We start from the raw sequence: 17,815 nt of genomic DNA on the forward strand, positions 1-17,815 counted from the left end.
CCTCTTCCCCTTTCTCTCAATCTCCCCAGGGTGCTCATGTTTCTCTCAACTCTTTCTTTTCCAATCTAAAGCAATTCTCCTGAGTTTAGTCATCACATTGTATAAATCAATTCTTCTCTTAAACCAAAACACCGTCTTTACTTTTCTGCTTCTTTGTGGCTGTAGTTCCGGTGAAGACCATCATTGTTCTTTGCATCAGAACCATTATCCATTATGGCTTAGTCTAATACAAGAAAATCCCCAGAATTTTCAAACTTGGAAACTTTCCATGGGAATTAACGGGACTTTAAAGGGAATTAACGGGACTTTATGGGAATTTATGGGAATTAATGGGAATAAATGGGAATAAACCAAGAAATAACTAAATTGAAGGTTGGCTCTTAATAGGGAACTTCAATATAGTTGGGGAAATATATTTTAGCACAATCCTGACTAAAACAACCAGATTTCATGCAAGTACAGTTGAATATCTATGCTATTCCTCAATCACATGCACATAGCACACTGCTTACTGCAGGGCTATAGAGACCACGCCCCCTACATGCACTTTTTATTTGAATGTTGAATGGGACTTTTTTGGGATTGCATTTTTGTTTATTTTTGAATGGGTTGGGTCGGGGGATGAGTAATATTTAACTCAAAATTCATGTTTTTGGTCTTCCATGAAAAAATGTATTGTTCAATAAAATATTTAACACGTAAGTTCTACTTACAAATAAATCTGTTTTAATTGTATTATTTTGGATGGATGTCTGCTTATAACAAAACAAATATTTATGCTTGGATATGATACCTTTCCAGTAAACTACCCTCTTTTCTCATAAATTCCCATAATTTTCAATTTGGAATATTTCCAGAATTCCCCAGCCTAACTTCCCATGGAAATGTATCAGAAACTTTCCAGAAATTTGCCGGAAATTTTCCACCCCTTTGCAACCCTAAGAACATCAGAGTGGCGTTTTAAGATTATAAAGCTGAGTAGGGATGATACGTTTGGAAGCATCAAATGAACACATCATTGTTTTAAAAGTGTAGAGTGATGTTTATATTTTGTTGGCCTTCAGGTGTGACAGTCTGTTTTTAATTGAGATAGTCCAACATGACTTGTTGGTATTTCAAAAGGAGGACAATTGGGAGCTTAGATGTCTAAAAACAAAGTATGGTTTGGATGCAACTTCTAAGACTACAAAGAGCATGTGCAGCAAAAAAATGCATGTAAATAAACAATCAAAACGGAGCGTGCCTCATCCTGTAGCCTCATTCGGATTGGCAGAAGAAATAAAGGTTTAAATTAATTATCCAGGGAAAGCACTGAGCTTCAAAGTAATGGGAAATTCTTTCCAGCGTCTGACACCAACAGCTGCAAATGTTTCAAGATTAAAGCCCTCTATGCAGCAAAGAGATTTTTATGTTTTTCGTTTTTATTGAAAGTATTTATTAACACCTCAACACTGAGGAAAATAAGAAAATAAGATATAATACAAATCCAAAGAGGAGGAAGGAGCGCCTTAAAATGAGACATGTACCAAGACAGTAACACACACTCACAAGATGCAGCATCAAAAGCTGCTGTCGTCTCATTTATAGATCAGTTTGGTCAGTTTTTAAGTTCTAACTGTATTTCCTTCATTTTTACATCACTTAAAGCTACTGTACAAATAAGAACAGCTTTTTTCACAGGTCTCTTCATATCCATTACAGACCACATCTAATAAAAAAGAAACCAGTAAAAAATCTGACATTAATTGATAAGAAGCAGATATGAGGGTCTTAAACGGATCACTGTTCTTCTCTGTTTTAGTTTAAGAGTCTATTTTTGGTTCCGGTATGGAGGTCTGGATTTAAAATGCGCCTGGCCTTGAACAGTTAAGTGAGCGCTCACACCAAGGCTAGAGCCTAACCACAAAGAGGAAGCAAGGGTGGACTGATTATCTGCCATGGCCAATTATTGGGCCAATATTCAGCATTTGGCCGATTATCTGAATTAGCTCTCTTTTTTCACCCATCGCTAATAAAGCTAGTTAATTAAAAATAACTCTACTTTAGGTGCTTTTTGACCGCAGGAACTAGGGACCTTTTGGGGGACTATAGGTGCATTTTGACCAAGAGTTCTGGGATCTTTTAGCCCCCAGAACTACTTTCCCCGGAACTAAAAGGTTCCTGTGCCCCTAGAGTTGTCTGCGTTTCGACCGCGGGCTGAAGTCCCAGGTAGATTGTTTTTTTTTTTTATATTATTTTATTTTATTGAGTGTACAGGTCCAAATACATCAGTACATCCTGTGATTCAAATAATTAGTCGTCTTGATTCCAAATAATAAAAAATAAAATACAAATAAAAACACAACAAACAAGCAAAAGACAGAAACAAAACAAAGAAATCAAATTTCATTTCATAGATTCTGTGTTGTTCATTCACATTACAGTTATATTAATTTGATCTCACAGGTAGTGGGTATCCCTTACACCCACTCTGACATGTTTACACTTGTCCACCATACACCTTCACCGACATATAGACTCACACCAACACTAATACCAACACCCACATCCACCCACCCACCCACCCACACACCCACCCACACACCCACCCACACACACACACACACACACACACACACACACACACACACACGCACACACGCACACACACACACACGTGCGCTAATACAACAAGTCTGAGGGGGGTTCCTTAATGTTTATGGTACTCAGGTGACTTTGTGGCTTCTCTCGTCTACAGAGCTTCATAAATCTTGCTCCATATACTGTCAAATAGTTTTCCTTTATTGCTGTCCTCCGATATTGTCCTTTCAATACTCAAATGATATTTCATGAGTGTTTTCCACATTTGAAGCGTAGGTGCTTCCTTATTTTTCCAATTTTTCAAAATAAGTTTCTTAAAAACTAATGATGAAAACAGAATGTGACATCCAGACGGGTGTCTCATTTTGTCACAGTTTTGGAAAATACAAACAACGGGTGAGCACTCAACTTTGTTATCATATATATTAGACATCCATATTTCAATATCATTCCAAGTTTTCCTAATTTTGGCACAATACCAAAAAGCATGTATCAGGGAGTCGCTGTGGAAGTTACATTTTAAACATCTATCTGAGCAGCTGGGGTCAAATTTATGAATTTTATCTCTACTATAATACATTCTTGTCATTAACTTATACTGGATTAGGCGCAGATTTTCATTAGTGCTTATGTTATATGTTAGTTTTAAGCAATCCTTCCATTTTGTTTTTGCATCTACAGTGTTGAGATCCTCATTCCACTTATCATATAACTTTTGTAACAGTTCTTCGTTGCTTTTGGCAACGAAGAACGAAGTCCCAGGTAGATTGTGCAAATCAGGCCAGTGACATATGGAGAAAAAAAAATGATATTAAATAATATTTTGAAATCTTAATTAAAAACTAAACTAGTATGCATTCCTAGGAACTCCCTCTGTGTTTCAATAACTGTGTAAACTCCACAAACACTGTAACATTCAACCGAAAGTCCCAGGACCTTTGAAAAGTACTACCCCCAAGCAGGGGCTTTTCAGGGGGGAGATTATCTACCCCTGAACTAAATTTAGACCCTGGTTCCTCCAGTTGAAACGCACGTAGTTCAGGGGTAAAGTCCTTAGTTCCGGGGTAGAGTTCCTGCGGTCAAAAAACGCCTTATGTGCACTTTGACTGCAGGAATCAGGGTCTAAATTTGGTTCTGGGGTAGTTAATTTCCCCCCTGAAAAGCCACTGCTTGTAACAGTTGTCTTCTCTGAGCCTATCGCAAATGCTTGTAACCTTCTTAGTGTTGATGCAGTGAATCCATTTGCAATGCATTAAAGCACAATCAAAACTGCACAAGTTGAATCTCCTCCATGCTAACAGGCTAATTGTTGTGTTGCTCATAATGATGCCAGCCTGTCTGTCTCCTTCTATGGTTTCATCTTTGTCGAATGGCCTTTGTCTTTGTCTTACTGCCCTCTACTGGTCTGGCAGTGTAGAGCAATATTCTTTCTCAGGGCTCTACCCTAACTTTTCCACTGGTAGCACTGGTGCTACCAACTTTCTCAGTCGGTCGCACTAGCACATAATTTGGTCGCACCCTTTTTTTGGGGTGTACAGCATGACCATGCATGCTGATGAATAGTTGTCTTAATTGGCATACTGTAGTTTCGTATGAAGCAAAGATTGACAGTGACTGGAGTTATGATATTTGCAAAATATTTTATTGGGAATATGAAGTTTGTCTGCAACAAGCAGTGGCTGACAGAAAAGGTAATTCCTTTTATATAATTTTAAAAGGAGACATAACAAAAATGTTTTCAAATAAAAGTAAAGCTTTTTTTTAAGCTATTTAGGGTGATGCATTGGTCCCGAGTCCTGACAGGTTTTATGTTTCCTACTGTCATTGTGTAACTTTGTTTCAAGATGAAACTGTGTTGACCCGGTAACAAGTTTAGAGTTGTCTGAAACAGACGGGCCACACTGTCGACAATAAACACACAACATAGCTGTCCCCTCGTACCGCAACCACGGGTACTGTGTAAGCCATTGTGGTTGAAAGCAGTAATTTTTTTATTTGAATAACCTCCACAGGACTTCAGGTCTCGGTTGAAACGCAGATAACAATGGACCACAGGAACCATTTAGTTCCTTGAAGAGTAGTTCAGGGATCTAAAAGTTCCTTGAATTTCTGGTCCAAAAGCACCGTTTGGCTCTGCATGTGTATTTCTTTCTGGATCTGTTTTCACTCACCACTCTGTCTCACCTAATGTCCCGCAAAAAACACTATCTGATTGGCAAGGCATGTGACGTGACTGTACTGGAAGTGCAAGTGATTAATTGTTAACTCCTGTACAGTCATGGCCAAAAGTTTTGAGAATGACACAACTATTAATTTTCCCAATGTCTGCTGTTTCAGTTTTTAGAATGGCAATTTGCATATACTCCAGAATGTTATGAGGAGTGATCAGCTCAACTGCAATTAATTGCAAAGTCCCTCGAGTAAGATTGCACCTCAGTCAACCGTCTATCGAATTATCAAGAACTTCAAGGAGAGAGGTTCAATTGTTGCCAAACAGGCTCCAGGGCGCCCAAGAAAGTCCAGCAAGCGCCAGGACCGTCTCCTGAAGGTGTTACAGCTGCGGGATCGGGCCACCACCAGTACAGAGCTTGCTCAGGAATGGCAGCAGGCAGGTGTGAGTGCTTCTGCACGCACAGTGAGGCGAAGACTTTTGGAGGAAGGCCTGGTGTCAAGGAGGGCAGCAAAGAAGCCACTTCTCTCCAGTAAAAACATCAGGGACAGACTGATATTCTGCAGAAGGTACAGGGACTGGACTTCTGAGGACTGGGGTAAAGTCATTTTCTCTGATGAATCCCCTTTGTGATTGTTTGGGGGCATCCGGAGGAAGGCTTGTTCGGAGAAGACGAGGTGAGTGCTACCATCAGTCCTGTCTCTTGCCAACAGTGAAGCATCCTGAGACCATTCATGTGTGGGGTTGCTTTTCGGTCAAGGGAGTGGGCTCTCTCACAATCTTGCCTAAAAACACAGCCATGAATAAAGAATGGTACCAGAACGTCCTCCGAGAGCAACTTCTCCCAACCATCCAAGGGCAGTTTGGTGATGAAGAATGCCTTTTCCAGCATGATGGAGCACCTTGCCATAAAGCAAAAGTCATAACAAAATGGCTCGGGGAACAAAACATTAAGATTTTGGGCCCTTGGCCAGGAAACTCCCCAGATCTTAATCCCATTGAGAACTTGTGGTCAATCCTCAAGAGGCGGGTGGACAATCAAAAACCCACAAATTCTGACAAACTCCAAGCATTGATTATACAAGAATGGACTGCCATCAGTCAGGATTTGGTCCAGAAGTTGATTGACAGCATGCCAGGGAGAATTGCAGAGGTCTCGAAAAAGAAGGGTCAACACTGCAAATATTGACTTATTGCATGAATTCTGTGTAATTCTCAATAAAAGCTTTTGATACTTATGAAATGCTTCTAATTGTATTTCATTATACGATAGAAACATCTGACAAAAACAGCTAAAAACCCTGAAGCAGCAGACTTTGTGAAAATGTAATGTTTGTGTCATTCTCAAAACTTTTGGCCATGACTGTATATTATATGTATAGTTTCAGCTTTTCTAAAGGCATTTAAAAAAGTTTTGTGTTGGAGTTAAACTTAAAATTCATAGCGGTTCCAAATATTAGTTACCGGACACATGAACTTCCAATAATCAGTATCAGCATCGGCCCTGAAAAACTGATATCAGTCGACTCTTAAAAAATATAGTATCTCTTTATGTCTTAAAGTTTAGAAGAACTATCAGACAGCAAATATAACTTTGTAAAGAAAAATGATTGGCCAAAACTTTAGAAACTCAACGTTGAAGATTTCATTTTTATATCCTTTGGCCTCACCTGTGGCAACAAGAGAAAACGGCAGCTGTATATTTAGACTCCCTAAAGAGGGTCCAAACAGCATCCCCACTGACGGTTCTTGCTGTTTGTCTGCATCCTGACGACAAATATGTTTATTTTCTTTGGATCTGTCATCATCGTGTAGACATTGATCTTTTCTTTGTTTGTTTGCTCATAATGACTGTTTACTCAAAACTCAGCAGAGGTCTGAGAATACACTCCTCTGCTTCTGCCTGCTCTCTCTGGCAGACCAACCATTGCTGGTTAGAGTTTGAAAAAACAACTGTAAAAGCAAAGGGGCCAGAAGCTCAATCCCCATAATGTAAAGGTATTATGCCAAAGATGGTAACTGATCACAAATAGTTTATTGTGATCATTTATGCTCTCTATTGCAAGAGAGCAGGTGTAGGTAGACTTATTTTGCTTCTTGGACAGTTTTTCCTCTGTTTGTTCCACTATTTGCTCACAGCTGAGTTTGGAATTTTGTATCTGTTACATAAAGCATAATAATCACATTTTAAAATTGTAATAGCAAGGTATCCTTAGCTAGGAAGAAGTCCTGGGTGTTTCCTGAAGAGAAGCATTTCAAATTAAGTATCAGAATGATACAATGAATGCCAGGAATGCCATCCACCACAGACGTACACTTGTATGTTGAGTCTCTGCAACAGTCTGCTGCAGTACTAAACAGCATTGAAGAGGTTTTTCTCTCAGAATATTTTCGTGCCAGTGCTGCTGAAATAACCTCTGGCGAGCAGGTAGAAAGTAAAGGAAGCATTTGTTCTGAACAGTGTGAGTGGGAGGCTCAGTGAGAGCACAATGCATGCTGCTTGTCATGAAAGATTAACACATGCTCTGCTTACCTGAGTGAGAATATCCAGTTGACCTATGATGTGTTCCAGGGTGCCGGCGAGACCAGTGGGGACTCCGCCGTCGGAGGCCTGGGACTGTGCTTGAACCCGCTGCGGGTGCTGAGGTGAGGCCTTGCTCTGTGTCTGCTGGGTGGAGGAGGAAGTGGAGCTGGGGTGTCTGTAGGTGTGTGAATGAGTGGTTTTCCCGTGGCTGCCGCTGCGACTGCAGCTCGGAGCGTGGGCGGCGGTGTGGGAGTCCAGTCCGTTTAAATGTTCAGATGGTTCAGAGGCCTGGAAACAGAGAGGAAGGAGGGTGAGGAGATGTTAGAAAATCAGATGCTCTCTGATGTGCTTCAAGTACAATATGATAGTGATGTGAAGCCTACGAACATCCTCGCAGAGTGCACAAAGCAGAGATACTGAAATGGCTGAAACAACGAGATGGGTCTCTGTTTAATCTCTTAACTCTGACTCTTTTAAAATGTATTTCTTCTAAGTATTTAAACCTAAAACTAAAATCCTCGCTGTGGTCTTTTAAATACTGACAGAACAAAGTCTTGAATTACATCACTCATGAATCACAACCTGACTTTCTGAAGGGTAGTAAAAGTATTTGTACCGTGTTACAATAATAGTAATTTTTGTGACCTCCTGAGTCTTACTCAGCTCATAAAATGCATATGTCCCCGACAAACCTTTTGATGCTCGCTATGAGAAACATGTTTTGCTCAGATCTGTCAGGCTCCCTTTATGAGCCGAGTGTGTGGCCGATACCACAAATATTTGTGACTCAAATGTTTTTCTGACAACAATGATGTTCATCTAGCAGTTTCCTCCTACGCCTGCTCCATAGTTGCCTCACATCAGACAGAACTGTCAACCCTCGGCACACCATTTTCATGCTCAGTTTGACAATGCATCTACTGCATACAGTAGATGCATACACTCTCTTATAGGCACAAAGGTTCAATTCTGCCTGATCTATCATCAGGGACAAACATTTTCATCATCTTGAATGTAGTGTCATTAAATGTTGACACTGATGTGTAGCCATAATGTGACCTTACTGGCTTTGATCAAGTAGTCGAGTAATCCTTGAGGGTCATTGTTTTTAATTTTTCCTTTAAAATGTCTGATGAACGCATTTTTTCTTAATTTTAATAGAAGTGAACAGAGCTTTAGAAATGTAAATGTCAGAAGTGAGCATATATAACAAGGTGTGAATCAACCTTTTTACATTTTTATCTTTAATGTCAAACTCATGCAATATAGGAAGTTGGCTTTATGAGAGAGTGCCTGAATAAAAATGTTCTTTTCCTGATGAATCTGAGCTTAAGGCTTTACACACAGGACAGATTTTTGTCCAAAATTGCTCCACCTTTAAAAATAAATAGAATCTCATGTTGTGTCAATTACGTTTGCACGCTGATTCTGGAACTTTTGTCCATCATTATTTTTTCGGAACATCTTTCATTTTCTTACATTTTTCGCATCTGTCGAAATCCTTTAGAGGCTTGTTTTATTATTTGGAGCTGCAAACATGCAGACGTCAAAAACCAAAATGGCAGCTGAGAGTCTTGTTTACTTTGTCTCTCAAAACAAAGCACTTTATGGCAAAAATAAAACAACAGAAATGCTGGTTTTAAGGATCAGTTACAGCACTTTATCGCACACCAGCTTGGGATTGATGATGCTAGGTACTGATTGCAAATCAAAGGATGTACACTAGGCATAGGCTGTATAGATAATGGACGTAGTATCCGTGACGTCACCCATCTGTTACTGAGCGCTGTTTTGAAGCCAATCGACAGCAGCAGCCATATTGGAAATATGGTCGCGGGGGGCGGGTGGGGTGTGTGGCTGGGGGGGGCGGGGGGGGATTGGCCCTGAATACAAAAATAAATGCATTGGACTCAGAGTGCAAGGGTCCAAATAATGCAATGGAAAAAAACAGCCTCTGTGTGCCAAGTCCACAAGAGTCTGTTGGTCAAAAAAAACACATTTAAACTATTAGATTAAAGGGCTTCTTTCAGCTTGAGAGGTAATTCTAAGCAAATATGCGAGTAAGGCTGCACAATACTGGGAAAATATTATACTGCCTTATCGATGTATATTGTAATATGAAAGAAATAAAACAAGAATTTACATCAGATAAATCCAATGAAGTCATTTCTCTATGCACAAGTGTGGGCTAGTATAAAAGTATCAGTCATAACTCTCTCTTGTTGCACAAGTTGCACCTGAAAAAAAAAAAAATCAAAAAGAAGTTTTTTTCCCCAATCCCTTAATTGGCAGTAATTAGTCTGATGTTAGCTAATAGCTAGCTTGAGCTTCATCTGACAGCACATAAACATTTTTACACTATGCCGAGGCCTCCATCCAACATTAACATTATAGCATTCTGAGTCAGAAAGCATTAATTGTTTATTGAAAAATATTATAGTTTTTATCATTATATATTTTTATTTTTATTTACGAGCTACCTATATATTTATTACACAGTATATTTGTTATTATGTATTTATTCATTATATATATTTTATTATATTTTTATAATTTGTTGTGATACATCTGGACTTTCAATGTGTTTGTGTGTTTGTTGCAAACACATTGAAAACGTCCAGTCCAGTTTGTATTGTGTTTACAACAAAGCTGTGATATATTGTGCAGCTCTAAACAGAGCCAAAAAAAAACATTCAACAAACTTTGATAATTAAACATTAACCCTAAAACCTGACGTTCTAGAAAAGGGACAGATTTGAGTATTATTAACTTTTTTAAATTATTTTTATTCATCAACTTATCAATTACCTTACCAAATTTTAAATCTATTTTTTTCCAGCAAAAAATAATTGAATGCACAAAAAGGAAAATATAGGAAAGTTTGCTTGCATTAACTTTGTCTGAGTAAAGAAGATTGTTACAAGAAGTTCAGAGGGGTTTGGGGTTGAAGAGGGAAACTGCTGACCTTATCTTTTAGACAAACACACTCATACCCACACAAGTTGCCAGTCAGTCTGCCTGTGTTGTGATTAACCCAACGAGACATACACACATGTAGGTCAGTGACCACATCTCTTCCTCACCATGCCTATATGACTAAAATGTGTGTGCACTCATCTATAGGTGTCTCCATATTCCTGTCTGTCTCTGCAGACCTCTGTCTGCTTGTGAGGAAAAAAGTGTGTCTACGAGTGTGTGTGTGTTTGTGAGACCCAAAACTATCTATTCTCCATCACAGAATGGAGACGACAGCTGTTTTACTCATCACCACACAATAGTAAATCTATTTACACTCAGCTGAACATGTTTGGGACCACAGTGTCAGAGTGTGTTGTTCCTAAATGAAGTCAGATGAGCAGAGCTGTCAGCGGTCACCTGGCTCGGCGTATTTAACACAGACGAGGGTAATACATGGTGACACACCACATTTGGGCAGTGACTCACTGCAGTCTTCTGCTGGTGTTCCTCAATATGATGTTGTATCTGTTTCTGTGTCACTTCTGGCAAACAGTAAACATATAACCCAAGCTTAGTGGAAAGACATTCCACGTCATGTGACATCCCTGGCTGAAACTGTAGAAATGACAATATGAAAAGTAAAGTTGTAGGCTTCTAATTATGTCGTAAAGTCACAATGATCTTAGGAAAGGCTTTTCTTCCAGCTCTGCAGGACAGTGTGATATGTGAAAATGAGATCCCACAGTCAGAATCAATAGCACACTGAGGAGGAATATGGCAAAAGAGGCACTCAATGCCCTGAAGGATCATTTTCCCACCAACTTACAGCTGGTGCAGAACTCAATGTATACTCAATACATAACACTGAGCATGTCTGGACTGAGCCACAGACGAGTTATATTCAACACAGAGGAAAGAAACTTGATTAGCATGTTTTTGCTTGCAATCAATATTTACCAGTGATATTGCAAACATCTGCACATGAGCTATATTACTTCTTATCAACGAAGTCCCAGCTGGTCACCAAGACGCCCAATATTATATACTACAGGAAATTGCATGAGCACTAAGAAAGATGGCTTCTCAAATATTAACACTAAATCCAAAACTGTCCTCTGAAATTGGCCCAATCTCAGTGTCCACCCTTAAGTCTGAGCACTGGACCCTCACACACTTTAATGATGTCAAGGGTGCAGTGTGCGGGTGAGTGAAGGCTCTAGAGATGGTATAAAAATTGGAAACTGGGTCACACTTCCATGACATCGATCTTTTATGAAGATTTAACTTAAAACATTTTTAAAAATCTACAAGTTCAAAATGAATAACAACAATCGTGAATAAGCTTCATGTGGTTACTTAAAAAATCACATATTTCATGATTTAATTATTTTTTTTGTTCTCAGAATGTATTAGATACTGCTTTAATATACAAACATGTGTTTGCCATTAGCAGGAAGGTAAGTCCAACAGTATAGTCAGTAGGATTGCAGATTTGCAGGAAGTGTGTAACTTGGCATAAAGGCCACATCGGAGACCTCACATAATTGCCAGCAGTAAAGACTCTCACTCAGCGATAAAGGGGCATAAATGTCAGTGATTACGCGAGTGTGGAGTATGAGCTAGGCCAATCATCATTGTTTGGGGAATAAAACTGGTATAACTTTAGGCCTTTTCTAGCCTTCCTTTAAATTATGTTTCATGCTTAACTCTCCGGTTATGTTCGTTTTTCTGGATCAGCAATAATGTTCCTGGGTCAATTTGACCTAGGGAATATTCAATTATCCAAAAGTGTCAGAACCCCAAAAAACCCACAAACACATTTTTTTAAATCTAATTTTTAACTCCATTACTAACCACTTAACCAAGATTTAGTCCATTGGTGTTCTTTAATCCTCACAGATCATGGTTCAATGAGGATAACTCACTCGTTTTTCATTAAAATTAATGTTAAAACTTTTTTAATGTACATTGGAAAGCCCTACATATAAATACAATAGTTTTACATGACATAGATTTTTTTTTTTTTAAACTTATATTTTATTTGCTTTTCTTGATAAGATTCTCTTCAAACTTTTTGATGGGTTATAAAGTTTGTCCATTTTTTCCATTTTTCTTGGCAGGCAGATTGTTGAAGTCTTAAATTGTGTGTGAAGTTCTCCATATCGTGTAGTTTTTCAACAATGTCCAACCAGTTTCTCCGAGTGGGGGGGATATATATTTTAAATTTTAAATTTTTTATGAAGTGATGCTGATAAATTAACATGACCCCTCTTCTGCCACATGCTGCCCAAATTTTCATGCTGCATTTAACTAGTTTGGAAGGCAAATATTGCCTAAAATAGGCTTTAAAAAGGGTCAATTTGACCCTCAACATAATAGGAGGTCATAAAGGCCATAAAGCAGAGTCATTTTGAAAGAAAAAAATATGATGATCAACAAGCAATTAATAGACATCCTAAACAAGAGAAGTTGGTTTTATGTGCAACTTATTGATTGTTTATTGTATCCGGCAACTGTGTTTCTTAAATTTACACAAACTTATGTGGCTCATGTTCCTCCCTCAGCTCTTCTGTTGCCTATTTCTTTTATTTTATTTTCTATAAGTTGTGTAAAGCACATAAAGCACTTTGATACTTTTGTCTGTGCTTTTAAGTGATTATATAGATACATTTTACTTCAGCTATTCTGTTAGTGCTGATGACGCAAATTCAGAGCTGAAAAGATGGTCATCTACTTCCATGAGTACTTCAATAAAGCAGGATAAACAATAAAAAAAACTGGTTACAATTTTACTCAAAAAGGTGAAAAGGTAAAGTATACCAGACAAGGAAAGTCTGTGCTGTAGTGATGACTTCTTTGCAGAGTTCATGGTTATGCAGAGGATGACATAACAGAGAATTGGGGACGCAAAGTAACATGATGTGTTTTGCCACTGGGGAGCTCAACTGAATGATTTTAAATATTTGTGTTGATGCTTTCTAAACATAGGGTAAAAAATGTACATATCATTACAGAAATAATATGATGAAGAAATAAAATTATGTCATGGTTAGCTTTGTTAGGTTAAATATACTGAAGAGTGAACTATTCCAGCCTGATTTGTAGCATCATAGAGGCCCTAAACCATCATATATTTTCATTCTGATGAAAAAACAAGGTTTGGTCTTTTACTCCCCCCTTGTGCACTTATGCCCTGCTGTGATTTTTCTGGTATGGCCGTACAAAGATAGGAGGAAAAGAGAGAGTGAGAGAGAGGGTATGAGAGGAGACAATAGAGCAGTTCTGCTGAGCCTACAATCTGCACCAAGTCTGGATTAACTCTTGTTGAATGTACGACTTATAGCTTTGTATTAAAACAGCTGCTTAAACACACACAGAGCCCTGCTTCCTTCATAAACACACACATGCTCACATAGAAAAGCAGTCTTAGATGTGTATGCAGATATGCAGAAAGCCTCATGTTTCTCTCAATGACCAGAAAAAGTTTGATGAAAAAAATCATCTTTAAATAGAAAAAAAGGTGCTGTTCAAATTAAGAAGGGTGTGTGAGCTCTGAGTTAGTCAAAAAAGCAAACATCTGGAGTTTTCATTTGCAATCGAGCAGCAAAAAGGTTTATATAGTATTACAGCGCACCGTTGTGAGATTTATTTACCTTATTACATACTGTCCTTTGCAATGTGACATGTGTACATAGTGATGTTGATGCTAAAACACGATATTGTCTGGAAACTCAACACGTCTTGTACTGCCGTAACCTTACGGGGGGCGAAGGGAAAACCCCCGATCTGCAGCAGTGTACACACACGTACAGCACACACAGTAACCACCCTCCTAATGAATCACCTGGAGTGGAAAAACCAACAGTGGAAAATTTCCTGAGGCCCAAATTAAACTCTTAGTCTGACACAGCGAGCCATCAATACAGCCTGCAACCTGTATGAAGAACCATTTATTTCATACACAGCAGGTTCTCCACCTGAAACTTTCAAAGACAAGAGCAAGATACAGGAAACGGGCGTTTAAAAAGACAGGACAACCTTTAAACTTGAGGGGGTGATTTATGGGTTAGATGGGCCAAAATAAAACCCAAAGAAACATAAAAAAAATTTCACCCGTGTGGGATTTGGAGAATAAGGACATCATTTTACGAGAATTAAGTACTAAATTTATGCGACTAAAGTCATAATATTGGAAGAATAACGTTTTAAATCCATGAGAGAGAAAAAGTCATAATTATAGTCTACTGTCAGTCTGTTTGATATTTAAAGGGGAAGGTCAGAAGATCAGCAGTCGCCGGCCCAAAAATGAGGAACTTGAAGGAAGCTGACTCGCTCGCTGTAAAGCAAATCTATCAGTGGGTACAAATGAAGGAACCTTGAACCTTGAAAAGGTAACCTGCCCACGCATCTACAATGGCTGCCTTTCCGTCTGTCTTTCCGGCTGTAGAGAATAGCTGTTTAGTACATCTGTACAAGACGATTCAGGGTTCTCATTTTAGTGCAAGTGACTGTCGCCCCATCTAATGTGAGCTATTTTGTTCTAGTAAATTTCCAACTTTTTGAAAATGTTCTAGTAAATTTCCAACTTTTTTCTCATAAACTTACAAATGTATTCTCATTAATTTACATGAATAAATTTGTTCTTGTATATTATCAACTTTAATCTTGTAAATGTACTTTAAATATATTATTCTTGTGGATTTATGAATTTATTCACATACAATTATTCTTAAAATCTCAACTGTTTTATCAATAATGTGGTCCTTATTCTCTGTTTGCAAGATGCAGTGATTTATCAAATTGTGGTTATGTCAAATAATAACTATTAAATGACAACAGTGAAAAAGTACGATTTGATTGTGATTCTTGGGGTCATAATAGGCTCAAAAAGTATATCAAAAATGGATTCTCAGTTTAGACTCAATTCTCGATTCATAATCAGTTCCCTATTTCTTATAAACAAGCTCTTATGTCAGGATTTAATCAAGTCTTCTGTGTCTAAGAAGCAACAGCAAACCATTAAATAAAACAAAGGCATTTTAAAGGCAATTTAACTCTATTCAGCTTGAATATTTGAAAAGGTTTCATCAGCCGTCATTATAATGTTAATACACAGAGGTAATCCTAAGACTAAAGTTAATAGGTCTGTTTTCTAACTCACTAAACATGCTTTAGTGCTCCTCAATTTTCAGTGACTTAAACTGTATCGTTAAAAAAAAAGTTTAAGTTGTACAAAGTTAAAATTTGGTATGTCCAATTCTTTGCCAATGCTGGTGAAAATTTACTAAAAATTAAGAATAAATACATATTCAAAAACTGATTAAGAATACAAAAAAACTCCAACCAGTAAGCAGTTAAAAAACTACTCACAAGAAGGATCTCTGATTCTAAAGTATCATTAAATAGGAAACACAAAGTGCTGTACTGATGAATGAATAACCAATGAAACCTTGTCATTCGTGAGTTATGTGCTCAAATATTGAAACTATTATCACTGCAGGGGTGCTGTCGCAGTCTGACCCTGTATGACTTTAACTGCATTAAGAGTTATATGTATGAACAAAGACAGTGAGATTTTACAGAGTAGAAAGAGCAGGAGTCACACTGTTTTTGCTATACCTTTTCTCCTGCTCTGCTGGATGATGGACAACAGACCTCCCAGTTACAATTTGTCTGACAAACACAGGTGCGACTAATAACACTAATCATGGCTACATCCCATATACCTCTACTGGTGCCAGAGCTCTGGAATGATACAGCCTGGCACAATGGTATGATGGATGGGGTCATCATTACCTGTCACCCACCGACAAGTACAACCGTCAAAATGTCTGTTGAATGTCTCCACCCTCAAGAGACTGAACAGGTCTTTTGAGGATGGAGTTTACTGAGGAACTGGAACATTGGAAGGATTTTTTCTCTCTTGTGTTTTCAGCATTGTTACAAACCCTTACTGAAATGCCAATGCCTTTCAGCATGAAGCTTTTGTTGTAGCCTATGGTTTGCCACCAATTTTCTGCACATTTGATTGATTTTTTGGTTTAAATAAATGTAACAGCACAATGTTTAACACTGCAACAACAATTTAAGTGTCCTATCATTTGCTGTACCACAAACAGGTAGCTCGGCAGGTTTCAAATGTAAAAAATGGACAGCTGTCAGACACTCCAACTCTTAAGCACCACAGTTTAAAGCTTATCATCTAAATGGAGACCTCTGAGACTCTATGATGTAGTTAGACCTGTCAGTCAGGAGCTGAGTCAGCTTAAACTCAAGGTTTAAGAGCGGTGATCCATCAACAGTGGCTTTAATTTACCACTCAAGATAATATGACTGTTAAACTAATCTGTACAGCCGAAAGATTCATGAATATTTCACATAAATAAACAACTTTCGTGTGTCATGATTGGCTAGGCATAGCACCCAATGCTGCATTCAGTTCCAGTGTCAAGCTGCACTGCCATCTGATTCAACGATGCAACTAAAACATGCCTAATATTGAATAAATGTTTGTGATTGGCTCAGCCCAAAGAAGGTTGGATGGATTTCTGCATGAATGTAGCACTAGCAATAAGCTGGGCATTTTATCAGACTGTCGTAGTGAGCTTTAGGCAGTGACTGAAAGACTGCAGATACAAGCGGCTGACATGAGCTTCCTCCACAGGATGAATGAGCTAAGCCTTAAAGATAAGGTGAGGAACTCAGATGTAGACCTCGGAGTAAAGCCGATCCTGCACATCGAAAGAAGCCAGGTGAGGTGGTTCCGATATCTGATTCAGATGCCTCTCTTTGAAATTTTTTACGGGCACATCCAACTGGGAGGAGATCTTTGGCTAGATTCAGAGCTCACTGGAGGGATTTATTCATCCCATGTGGCCTGGGCATGCCTTGGAATCCCCCAGGAGGAGCTGGAAAATGTTGGGAGAGGGTTGGTTGGGTTAGCCTTAGCTGCTTGTACTGGAGAAGTAAAAAAAAAAAAAGAAGGATGGATTGGGGAATAGAAACTAGTCCAGAACCTCTTTCTTTATCTCTCCTTTCCATTGCCTCTGAAGGCAACAACTGAATGAAGCAACAAAATGTGAAACATAGCAGTGGGCTATTTATGTAATTCATCCAGTTTTATGGCCCATAATTCAACACAGCACATTGGCAACGATATGAATCACGAGCCAACACTTAACACTTGTTTGTAATGTGAAATACAGTCTGAAGGATTTTTTTTCACACCTATGGCTCATTTGCTATGTTCAGAACCTGATGAAAAAAAATTAAACATTGTCGCATTTTTCTGTTGGGTTGTTTTGTGTTCACATTGCAATATTGTAAAGCGGGCCAAAGCAAACACCAGCAGGGCCATCCTTACGACATAACCTCATAGACTTATTTTCCCCTGCGTAGGGAAAAAAAAAAAAAAACAGTGAAATGTCCACACTTTACATAGTTGGAAGCCAGTGTATCGGTTGAAAGAGTGACCCTGTAATCTGGCGACTTTCATCTGAATGTGTCAGTGGTTGTCATGGTTTTTGTAACAGCTGTTGAATCACAGATGCATCATAGTTTATCTTCTTATTGTAATGTCAAAA

At 38.5% G+C, this 17,815-nt stretch overlaps 1 protein-coding gene across 4 annotated transcripts in view; it reads right to left on the reverse strand.

Moving 5' to 3' along the window:
* poc1a (POC1 centriolar protein A) overlaps positions 1 to 17,815 on the reverse strand; it is a 68,244-nt gene that overhangs the window by 15,456 nt on the left and 34,973 nt on the right. For all 4 annotated transcript variants that reach the window (XR_004631558.1, XM_034685580.1, XM_034685571.1 and 1 more), the window contains exon 10: positions 7,284 to 7,562. Coding sequence is in view for 3 of the 4 variants with exons in the window: in XM_034685580.1 (XP_034541471.1) it covers positions 7,284 to 7,562 (279 nt within the window). In the remaining variant the exon portion in view is untranslated. The remainder of the gene's footprint in view (positions 1 to 7,283; positions 7,563 to 17,815) is intronic.

Source organism: Notolabrus celidotus, chromosome 1, assembly GCF_009762535.1.
Source record: "Notolabrus celidotus isolate fNotCel1 chromosome 1, fNotCel1.pri, whole genome shotgun sequence".
NCBI lineage: Eukaryota > Metazoa > Chordata > Actinopteri > Labriformes > Labridae > Notolabrus > Notolabrus celidotus.